Source organism: Alligator mississippiensis, chromosome 4, assembly GCF_030867095.1.
Source record: "Alligator mississippiensis isolate rAllMis1 chromosome 4, rAllMis1, whole genome shotgun sequence".
Classification (NCBI taxonomy): Eukaryota; Metazoa; Chordata; order Crocodylia; family Alligatoridae; genus Alligator; species Alligator mississippiensis.
The window spans coordinates 10,180,410-10,192,693 of NC_081827.1; the positions used below are offsets into that span (position 1 = coordinate 10,180,410).

Genomic DNA, 12,284 nt, shown 5'->3' on the forward strand with positions numbered 1-12,284 from the left:
AAGACAGAAACACCTGCCTTACAGGTCTGTAATTTTATACCGTGCACTAAGGGCAGGGACCTTATCTCTTAGAAGAGCAAAACTCCCTTTGGGGGCCTGATATAAAGGTTGGGCCCAATCCTCACCTGGCATCGTTCAGAATGGAGCTAAACTACCATTTGCACCAGCACAAAATTCAAGCCACTATTGTCTTGTGCTCCTTCCTCCAGAAAACAAACAGAGTGCATCAAGGTACAATCTCGCCCATGCAAACAAAACACCAGCCAGGCAGAAAAGCCATAATTTATTATTCCTTTATTAACAATGTGGCTTACAATTCTTCAAGTAAAAAGGGGATTTCATTTTTGAATAAAAATTAAAATATAACTCTGAATATAGATTTTCATTTATTTACATGAAAACATATATACAGAATATAATCTTACAGCAAACTAATAACATGCCCTTTGCCCTGTGAGTTTTAAAAAGTAAAAACACCAGCATTTTGTTTTGTTTTTTCCTGTAGCACATCAAAGGGGGGTGTGTGTATATATATATATATATATATATATATATATATATATATATATATATATACACACACACAAGATCTGAACTGCTTCTTTGATACAAACTGGAATGCAAAGTAGTCCAAAGACTTCCAACATATGCCACTATGAATGGTTTATGAGGCTGGCTGTCATCCTACTTCTCAGTATTATAGCTGTTATAAAGAGTGGGGGGAGGAGGGTATAAATGAGAATTTTTTTTCTGATCCCTCTCCCATTTTGCTAAAGGAAAAATTGATTCCAACAAGGATCATCCTGAGAGTTGCCTCTATCCAATTGTCTAACCAGAGATCCAGTCCAATGCTTGGGAGGATTAGTAATCCTGCTCATAGTCTCACTAGGGACAGTTCTCAACCATCTGCACAGTCATTTTTCTAGCAGATCTATGCAGAAGCAGGAAAATACTCCGAGATCTAGTGCATGTTATGAGCTGACCCAACAAGAATATTCCTAACATTAAAGGCACGCACATCCTCCCGTTGGTTTCCTTGGGAGTACTCAGTTGCTTTAAGTGCATTCTTAAGGCCCTCATTCAATGTCTAAGTCAATGGGACTCTTGCTATTGACTTAAACAGCAATTGGATCGACTCCTCTGGGCTCGATTTCAGTGGGAGTTGGGCACCTACTCAGGTTTCAAAACCTGTGCATATGCATTTTGCTGATCTAGAAATCCTTACCCTGAGCCAGATCACGCTATCCCATAGGAGGCCAGAAAACCCTCTCGTAGTATTCCCTAAGCAGCATCCCTTTAGGCCAAGAGGGTGCAAAGGGGAGGGTTGGCCTGGCCCCTCCACGCCGGGGGATCCACAGGAATTGGGACCTCACTTCCATGGACGGAAGAACAAAATCATCCGCAGCCCCTACTCCCATCCATCCGGAGGACCTCCGGGTGTGCTGCCATTGGAGCGAGTCTCTGCTGCCTTGGAGAAAACTTGGACCTGCCTGCATCTGGAAACCACGGACAGAGGGCCTAACCCTGAGCACAGGTCTGCTTCATCCTCTCCTTCCATCTGGCACCTGTCAGAGCTCTAGGGATTTGACATCAATTAAAACACCTCCTCTATCTAGTGCCAGCTCTACCTAAACCCTTTTTCTTCCTCTTCCCTGAAGTCTTCCTCCAGCCTTCCATATATAGCCTTGAGGGTCATGGAGGGATAAGTGGAAACATGAAGCTGTGGCTCTATCTGTAACAGATAACCACTGAGCAGGAGCGCCACTAACTTTCCACTTGGACACCAAGGCAGAAATAACTGGGTGGAGGTGGGGACAGCTCCACTACTAACTTCCCCCCTGGTACTCTGCTAACTTTCACACCATATGCATGTAGAACAGCTGCAGGGGATGCTACCACGGAGGCAGATTTCACCTACATGCAGAAGCAGAACGGGTTGCTATGAATTGGGGTTCTGCTCAAGCGAAGCTCCCACTGACTTCAGTGGCAGCTTGGGCTTAGGGAGGACCCAATACGAACTACAGATTTCGCAGTGAAATATCAAAAGTGTGGTTGCATATTTCTTACATGCCCTGTCCTCCCACTGACTTTACTGGGACATGGTGCAGCATCACCACTGGAGGCTAGATCAAGCCCTGAACACCTGCATATATGGAGCATCAGTCCAGGAGGAAGTGATAAGTCAATGTATGCCTCTGTTAAATGAGCGGGCTGGAAACTAGCACAATGAGGGGTATAAGAGCATGAGAGGAGCATGCTGAACTGTGGGCTACACTTTTTGGAGTTTCATCTATGTGGTGTGAGATGTTACTGACATTTTAAGTGCAAGATGGGAATTAATTGTGTAAAGGATAAACCACGGGAGGCTTTCTTATGCAGCAGTGCAATGGTAACATTTTGCTTCTCCTGCACCGTGTGCTCTGCTGAATGGCACTAAGTCCCTACAAAACCCAAAAACACATCTCCTGCAGGAGAGGTGAAATTTAAGGACTGCAAAGGCCAATGCTGAGAATCCAGTCTTTAATCCTTGCGTTAATTAATATCTTCTAAATGACAGAAGAAATTCACCTGTTTCCAAAGCCCATTCTTTCCCCTGATTTCATCTGGCTTTGAACCAAGTCCTTTGTGAAGAACAAAAACTCCTTTTCTAGTAGGGCAGCTACTTTGTTGAATGGTATGGAAAAAAAAAGGGTGAATATGAATTTAAAAAAATCCATTGCTCTATATTAAAAAAAAATCATATCAAATCCTAGTGCTTAAGGCATTTTGCTGATCATGGAAAGCATATTTCTTGGCTTGGGGAATTAGATGTACGAGACCAAGCTTTGCACTATGCAGCCCTAAAATGGAGATCTTGAGGCTACTTTAACCCACACATAATAAAGCTGGCTTTTATGGCACTCAGTACTAGTGTGCGTTTCCTTTTCCTTCAGCACTTGAGTTTTACCTGCAAAGAAAAACATGCTCCACATTTTTTTCCGAGCTCGCTGCCTTGAGAAACAAAGAACATTTGAAATGCCCTGACATTTCTGAACTCCAGGAAATTATAATGGTAAGTGACCTGACTTTATTTATTTTTTTTTTAACTGAAGTGCTGTACACCTGGAGCTCCTGCTGAAGTCAATGAAAAGGCTCAGAAAACAACAAGGCTTGCTTTTTCGGTGAGTAAATACTGACTGACGGGGCCAGCTGGCTTTGAAAGAGCTTGTGTCAGGTTTGCTGACTTTCGGATTCAACGTCGTTTCAGAATTAATGCAAATTGCAATGAGACAGATGTCATGCGAGTTTGGTGCCTCTCTCCCCTGGCTGTACTTGCTTTGGCGTTTTTGTTAATCCTAAATACCTTTGCGCATCAGCGTCTTGACAGTACATTGCAGACAGTATCACGGCATGTCCGACACCATCTCAATGAGAGCCCAGTCCTGGAATGATCCTCACTAGAAAGACTGAATGCCACCAATTTCCATTGATTTCAGTGAGCATTCAGCACCCTCAGGAGGTAGTTTGCAGTTTGCTGGGGGAGTCCTTCAGGCACCAGTACCTATCTAATAAAGCTCAAATTCAGCTCCCGGAAGCAGACATCAGTGCTTGAAAGCCATGATGCCCATCAGAGGCGACAGTGGCCAGTGTTTGCTGACAGCTAATGAGCTGAATGGTGAAAAGTAGGTGCCCAGGTGATGGATGGTGGGTAGCATGTGGGAAATGCCTGGAATATGGAGAGCTCAAGAGGAAGAAATCTCATTCTGGAGCAAGGAAGTATATAGGAGAAGAGGAGGGCAGGTTCTCACCTGGTTGATAGTGGAGGGAAACGGGAGCTGGATTTACCCCGAGGGGATGGAAACTTCTCCTTCCAGTTCTAATAGTTGATCTAAGTTGGTGGAAGGAGATAGGTGCATAGCAGCACAGGACCACGGATATGCCTGGTGCACAGCATTTTAAATAGCTTAGTAAAACTCCACAAAATAGAGCTCCAGGCCTACATCTCAGAAGCTAGATTCCTCCAAGGAGACACCAAAATGGTGCAGAGCTGCTGTTAGTCTACCTGAATGGGCCAAGCACAGTGCTGACTTGAATGCACTGATTCAGCACAAGTACCCTGGGGTTCCCATCCCAGCTCTGAGTTGGCCCCAAGGACGGCGGCAGAGAGATGACCATCTTGTTCCTTGGCCAGAAGGAAAAGCATTGCTGGTAGGTAGCAATGGTTCTAGCTTTGGCCACAGTAATTTCATACCCTGAACCTTTTCATCCTGGAGACAAAGAAAACACCATCATTTATCTTGCCCCTATTCTCAGGACCAAATCCAGATGTGATGTAATAAGATGCAGCTTCCTGAATATGATGGGAGTCTGTTCCTTATTATCCCAGCTCTGAATTTGACTCTATACATTGGATAAAAATGCTTCTTTTTACCGATTACTTTTTTTTTTTTTTTTATGTAGCAAAGTATATCAGCATTTCACCCTAATGAGTTCTGTGTTTCAAATGTCTCCTTAGACATGCATTATTCTAAAATCTTGTTAATTTTCTGGATCTGGGATTATGCGCCGGAAGGAGCATTCAGATCGTTCTGATCTCGGCTTGAATCTTTAAGTGACAATGTGAGCACATTGTTCAATTTAACTGCCTGCCATACAGTTTTCTTTTACATAAAAAAAATTGGGTAGGAGATTCAGCGCTACTTCTCTGGAAGGCAATTAGAACAGCAGACTGCATCTCTTTGATCCCTTCCCACTCGCTATTTTAGGTGTCACTATAATAAAGCATTTGCCACTGAGGCCAATTCAAGGTAATTTTAGAATAAAGACTTGAGGTCACAGCTCTCCAAAAGGAACAGAGAAAAATAAATGAAGGGATATTTAAAAAGAAAGGAAGAAAAAAAAAAAAAACACAGAGGGAGGGGGGAGCAAAAGCCTGGAGAGCTTTACAGTCTGCATAAGCTACAGTCAAAGTGGGGTTTTTTGTTTTTTTTGCTAGCTGTGGTTTTAAACATGATTAACCTTTCTGATTCTTGTTAATAGAAGGAAAAAACAATCAGTAAGAGCTCCGCTTGTTATTTCCATAAGGTTGCATATCACCGCCCAAAGCTGTGTGCCCCCTTTGCTACATCAAAACTGAGCATGGAGATGGTCCCGAATATAAAGCAGGCAGCCACGTGCACTCCAGTTCAGTCTTCCACAAGTATTTCGGTGGCACCAAAATGATTATCCATGTTGAGAAAGTAACAGGACCCTCAAATGCATTCAATTCCTTTGATGACCCCTGGGCCAGATTATCCAGCAAGCGTCAAAGGAGCAGAAGGCAGATGGATCTGCCCTGCAGAGACCTGAACCTGCATCAGGGCACAGCCACCTCCGGGCCAGGCAGACACGCTCAGCACCTTTTCCATTTCCCTTACCCGGCCCCGGTGTCTGGGCCAATTCTAGCGTTTCTTTAAGATCATACAGTGTACATACGTGTCTATATATGAACAACGCATGAGCTGCTTTAATTTAGCACAGTGACTGGGTGGAAGCTGCCAGGGAGAATATGATGTCCCTGATGTCCACTGGACTAGAGAAGAGAAGCTGAGCTTTTCTGGGGGAAATTTTAAAAGGGAAGGTGGGCATTTAAACTCACTGGCATCTTGAAGGGTTCACCAAAAATCATCAGCACAACCGCAGTGATTTAGCATGCTGTTAAACACCCCATAGGATTCCCAATGCAAAACCCACTGCCCGCTGTCTCAAAGGACAACTTAACCCTTAATCATTTGTTTTCTGGTGAAACAAAAGCCTCAGCACAGGAGCAGCCGCTTTATTCCCTTCCTTTAAATAAAGATCATTTAAATCTTACTACTAAGATCTTGTGAACAAAGGAAGTACACGAATTTTACTGAAGCCAACTGTAGTATTGTGGGACCTGGTCTAACCTGCAGCAACTCATATTGAATTTGTATTCAAATGTCAGACGAAGGTAATTCACTGGGAGCAGACTCAACCAGGCAACCCGTTATTATAGCGGCACATTATAAAGATGCCTTGAAAAGCTTGATGGTCCCCTGAATCGATCCTTGCATAAAGTATTCTCCGAAGTGAATTCTGGTCCACCAGAGTCTGTAAAGGGTATTTCAGAAGCATTATACAGCACCAATAATCCACACAATTAACAGAGTCGTCAAGAAGAAAATGGATATGGCAGAACCAACCAGCTCTAATCTGAGAATGCCCGGTCGTTTAGCTGAGCACATCCAGTCTGCAGGATTATCAGATCCAAGTCAGTGGGCAATGAGAGAGTGAACACAAGCAAAACGGCTTTTTAAAAAGCGGGGGTAAAAAAAAGGCATTGAAACCAACAGATTCTGTTGAAGTAACATTCGAGCTCTGAGCTAACTGGGCAAAAGCAAAGACATGTAGAATTCAGGGTAAAAAAATCATGTCTCACATTAGAAGGGGTCCCTGGAGACTCTGACCTGGCATCCTGACAAGGCTGCACTAGATTTCTGTAACAAATCCAAAACTCTGAGTCCGCTGAAGTTGCAGATCACAGGCCTATTTATAGTTTCAGAGGAAACCATGCAAAAACAACCAAAAAAAAAGTCCGTGGTTTCCTCTGAAGCTAGGGAAAAAAAACCCAGCCACAACGACCGAGTTTGCCTTTTTGGGGAGCTCCACTTGAAACTCATCTTCGAAATAAAACTCAGCTTCTGTTCTTGCTCGGGGTAGAGTTATTAGGAGGGTATAACACCATTGACTTCAATGGACTTTGTTCCGATTCCTATCACGAGCCATGCTGAGCCAAAGTCCATGCGTTTCACACAGCTCTTTAACACGGCCACACGGGCACTCAGGGCCAGGTTACCCGGTACCTTTCAGATGCTTCGCATGTCTCCATTGACACAAAACAGTGCAAATCCAGTTTAACCACGGACAGCAGCACAGGGCATCTGGTGAATCTGGCTCTTTGTATGCTCAGGAACAGAAGGGTGTGCTGGGCTAAATCCTCAGCTGGTATAAAACAATGCAGATCCTTTGCGGAACATATTCTGATCTTTTTTACACCAAAGTCAACCCAGGAGGTTCAGTTGCCTTCAATGGATTTAACCAGGTTCAGCCTAGATCAGCATTTACTCCAAAGTCTCATCCTTCCACCTGAATTCCCTGTTGTGTAGGCGTCCACCATTAGACCTTTAACGTTACTTGGAGATAATTGAATGGGCTTTAGTATAAAATATTTCATGCATGTTCCATTACAAGAATGAAGAACTGTACAGGTCCAATCACAGAGAAAATCAGAATATTGTACATAACTCTACCAGGTTTCGGAAGCGTTACTGGGCACTACCTTTTGCTGTACCCCTTGAAGTTCATTGAATTTTTTTCTGATAGAGAGCACAGCTGGGATTCCCCTTTATCAACTGCTTGCTAAGACATTACATGGCATATCACGGCTCTAATGCTTTCTTTGCAGGCCTGAATAAAGCACATTGATCATTACGATCAAATCTGCAGTAAACCGTGGATCACTAAAAATGATCACTCACATTTCAATATGAAAGAAGTGTGTCAGTTCATGACGGGGATCATTTATGTCCAGAAATTGACCTAGACACACCATAATCAGCTGGGAATGTTTGAACGCTATCCCCCATGGAATGTGTTTGCCGGTTGTAGGAAAACTTGTTTTATTTTCTCTTTTACTAAAAAAAAAGAAGACAAACCTTCTGCTCTCTTACAGCCTTGCTACACTACAATATCGCATGTGTGGACAGGCTCCCAAGAAGAAATACCAATGTGCTTCACAAAAACTGGAAATACTCATTCAGATTGTTTCGGGGGTTTTTTTGTTTTTTTTACAGAGAGCTTCTCAGTGTTTCGGCTTCCACAGGCTTACGAGCGCAGGGCGGGGAAAAACCCAAATGAGCTGTAACGTTTGAAAACCAGTGAGAAAAGCCCAGAAGGCAATGCAAGGAGCGGCAGTCAGTTGGCATACTGTGCATAGAAAGCAACTTTTACTCGCTCAATCTGGTGGCACAACTTGATGGCTGGGCCAAGTTTCAGCTCCATGCATTCTTGCACGGTCGGCAGGGTCAGCAGCAGAAGCGCCTGGCCGTCAATGTCCTGGGAGGAAACAAATAACATGTTGTTGCTTTTGGTTGAGAAAGGCTGAGCAGGAAAGGGCAGGGACAAGAGGTTTGGCTTCGGTGCATCTAAGACTGGATGACAACCGTTCTGAGTAGCACTGGAGTACTGTAAGGGGTGACAGCCAGGCACCAGGCACTTGTATTAGTATTTGTTTCAGTAGCACCTAGGGACCCCAGAAGAGCTTGACTGAGCTACAGACACATAGGCCCCTGCTCCAGACAACTCACACTCTACATAGACAGAGGTGGAAGAGACGGGAGCACAACTACCACTATTTTACAGAGGGGGAATTGAGGCATAAGAGGCATTAGATCAGACATGGGAAGGAGCCACTGGAGATGTTTAGGAGCCCTAGGAGATGATAGGGTCAGTAAACCCCCTAGCTCAAGGAGGATGGCCCAGTGGTGAAAGCCTAGAGCAGGACTGAATTTCTAAGTTTAGCTCCTTCCCATGCCTGATCTAATGCCTGTTTATGCCTCAATTGGGGCATATGCCTCACTTTATGCCTCAATTGGGGCATATGCCTCACTGGGCCATCCTCCTCCTTATCTACACTGCTGTGGTCCATAATCTGGAAGGGAGACCTTGAAGAAGTAATACACCAGTTCAAATCATGCCCCATTCAGTCCTGAGTCTCTCCAGTGGCTAAGAGCAGTGCTATTTGTGCGGTCGCCACCTGTCCACAGCACAAATAGCTGTGAGGACGGCATGAAAATTCATTCCAGCAATAATAATAACTCATACTTCTTGGTTTGGATTGAAGCCACCCGTGGGATGTTTCTACAGCTCTTTACAGCTCTTTACAGAGTTCTCTCGGACACCCTGAATGCAAACTTATGTGGGTTCCTGACTCTTAGGAGCAGGGACCCCAACATCCCACGTGTGAGACTTTTGGACTGTTTCCACCATATTCCTTCCTTGGTGCCACTAGTTAATTAGGAGACCAATTCTTTAAAGAGACAGACTGAAACATAAATAAGAGAGATATGATCATAATGAGGAAAAACAGGTGAATCAAAGTGTGTCAATAAGAATCATTAATGTCATAATCAAGTCCTCAAGAACTCCCTAAACATAGTCAATACACATGGTAAGTGCTCCTCTGATTAGGAGATCCTACTTGGGGGGGGTGCCCTCTTTGAAACGACCCGTAGCCTGAGAGCACCAGGAGCTGCACGGCAGGTAATAAGCAAGGCCAAAGCATTGATGGCTTTGGCTAATTAAAGATCCCACAATATTTTTGGTAAGAGTCAGAGTCTTAGCTTTCATGTCCTGGCAATGTTCTTGGCTGGCTAATAACTGATGTCCTTGTGATGCCCCTTCGTTCTGAACTGGATAGTGGTAAATGTTATTAGTGGAGAAATGACTGATTACTTATAATTATAAGTGCCCATGCTGCTTTGAGATGAAAGGCACTATTTGTTTGATCTCCAGAAATGCTGAGCTCCTGCATGCTGCTTTGTCTTAATTGGAAGCACTTCGCACCTTCTGAAATGGGGACACTTTCCATGGCTCCAAAAGAATTAGGGGCCATATTCTCCAAGGCATTTAAATACCTGACTCCCACTGCTTACAGTGGAAGCAGGTACCTAAATACCTTTTCAGGAAACTCACCTTTGTTTCCAACTGTCCCCTCCTAATATGTAGTAAGTGAAGTTAAACCGCCGTAGTTTACCCAGTTTTATTCATTCATTGGGCTGTCTTTCACAGTGGCATACGCATTTTTTCTGTGCATGCCCGCAGTGACAGAGCTCAGACGGGAACCTAGATCTTTTGTTTCCTGGTCCAGAGCTATAATCTCATTAGGGTGAAATAATACTCCCTTGTGCAGAGGGGCCAGTACGTGACCCTGTACCAACTAAGTGCCACGTAAGCCTCCTGTTAAGGACTTACATAGGATGTAAATGGTGGTGTCTGGGCCTCACACTGATGCCCTGCTGAAGAATGAATTTTACCCTTAATGAACAGGAAAGATGCAAGTCTTCCTCTATTTCACAGACTCCTGTGATGTGAATAAGCATGCGAATACCCCACTGCCACTAAAAAAAAAAAATAGCAAGGTGAAGCAGTCTACCTGTTCCTGAAATATCTTGGCTAGGGGAGCGCAGTCTGTCAGTTTGATAAACCTCACCACGTCAGTCACTGTCCACTCCAATGGGTTGCTGTCCAGAATGAGTTTTTCTTCCTCCTCTTGCTTTATTTCCTGCAAGACCCAAAGCATTTGTAAAGAAAAGGGCACTACACTCAAAACTACTCATCTGTGAAGCACGTAGTGCTCTCTTCAGATGGCTAGCACTCAACACCTAAGGTCATGTCAACGGAAAAAAATATTGCTGTTAAATGGGAACAAAGTAGTTTGCTAGAAGACTCACTTCCTTGACTTGAGTGCACTTCTCCTGTTCGCTGTACGAGAGAGACGGTGTTTTCCGGCTCCTTCTCGCTCTCTCAATGGGAGGAGGCCTGTCCGACTCGGTGCTGCTTCGTAATGTCATGGCTCTCCTCGGTCTGGCTGACGGGACCTCGGCCGAGGAGGTGTCTGTCTGGTCATCCCGTAGTTCTGAGCTGGTTTCTTCACTCCCTGTCTCATCTTCCATAGCATCTGGCTCCTCCTCTTCACTTTCCTATGGTGGCATCGGTACAGAAACATCACTGTGACACAGGATTGAACACAACTGCACATTTCCTTCCGCACATTAAAAGACATCAGATCAACTTCTATTCGCCCATCAAGTTCAATAGTGAGTCACACCGGTAGCTTCAACTGAGTTACACCATGTTTATCACAGTGGCATGTCAGTTGAGCCCCATATTTAGGTTCTGTTACAACACTTTATAGGGAAACAATTTTTTCCACTCTCGTATCAATTAAAACCATCTCTTGTTTTGATACGAATGTTCCTTCCCAGCGAGCGCACCTCGAGCCCTGCAGCACCGCACAGGGGCAGGAGACCTGGAAAGTGAAACTGATTAGAAAAAATGAAACTGACGAGTCCTGCGTTTTTGGTGTTTTGTTTTGTTTTGACCTTCTCTCGGCTTCAGCAAAGAGTTTCAGCGCGTGCTAATGATCTTTGCCATTCCTAACATAATGAGCATTACAAGCAGCTTTCTGAGCTCCTCTATAACCCAGCACATAGGCTTTCACCCAGGTATTCCTGCATCTGGCTGAACAACTGAATTAAAACAGATGGCCATGGGGTGGGCGAGAACTCACTTTGTAGTTCCTTGTGTCAGGTAGGGTGTGAAAAGCTTCGAGACACCCTACCTGACACCGTTATGCCCCCAAACTCTTACGTGTAGATAAGACCTTGTATATGGGCTAAGTTTGACTCGTACACATGGTCCCCCTGAGTTCAAAGAGGCTACCTATGTCTAAAGTTGAGCATGTTCATAAGATCTTATCCTCGTGCTGTGTCACATGGCTTTGAGTCAAAACATGATTTACAGCTGACTCAGTCAAATCTGTTCAAAGGCCTGGGTGATGCTCTCATTTCGGCTAAGAGGTTTACTTGGGCTGGCTTAAGTCAGTTAGAAACAGATTTAAATTAACCTAAGCCCAAATTAAATCAAAATGAGTGGCCACATCAGAGCAGTTAAACTAAACCAGTGAAAGTTGGTGCACAGACAACATTTGTGTCTCTGAAGGAACGAGACTTTGGATGGCACAATGTGTAGCACGGGAACTTTGTCTCAAAGCTCCTAGAGTATCTTTAGATACTAAACTAAATGACAATTAATTAGGAGAGCACTAGAACTCATGCTGCCTCCAGAGCAACCTATAAATGTCCACTCTCCATTTACAGACAAGGTTCTTTGGGTGAATCTGATATCTTTTATTAGACCAACTTAAATAGTTGGAAAACAATTATTAAGCAAGCTTTCGGGTTCAACAACCCTTTGTCAGACTAAAGAAGTTGTTTTCCAACTATTTAAGTTGGTTTAATAAAAGATATCAGATTCACCCAAAGAACCTTGTCTGCCTGTGTCCTTAGACCAACACGGCTACAGCCTACACCCCTGCACTCTCCATTTATAGTTTCTTGCTATGTGTATTGCCATAGCACCTAGCAGCCTTAATCATGGACTGGGACACCCCACTGTGCAAGGGGCTGTGCAAAAAGCCCATCTCTGCCCAAAAGAGTGGCCTCAGACAGACAAGGAAGCAC

General features: G+C 44.2%; 1 protein-coding gene across 2 annotated transcripts in view; it reads right to left on the bottom strand.

Moving 5' to 3' along the window:
* Nucleotides 1-277: 277 nt before the first annotated feature.
* Nucleotides 278-12,284, bottom strand: part of SFMBT2 (Scm like with four mbt domains 2) — a 166,391-nt gene continuing 154,384 nt past the window's right edge. For both annotated transcript variants that reach the window (XM_059725755.1, XM_059725756.1), the window contains 3 exons: nt 10,494-10,742; nt 10,196-10,324; nt 278-8,097 (listed from right to left, as the gene is read on the bottom strand). In XM_059725755.1, the coding sequence (XP_059581738.1) occupies nt 7,957-8,097; nt 10,196-10,324; nt 10,494-10,742 (519 nt within the window). In that variant the 3' untranslated portion in view covers nt 278-7,956. The remainder of the gene's footprint in view (nt 8,098-10,195; nt 10,325-10,493; nt 10,743-12,284) is intronic.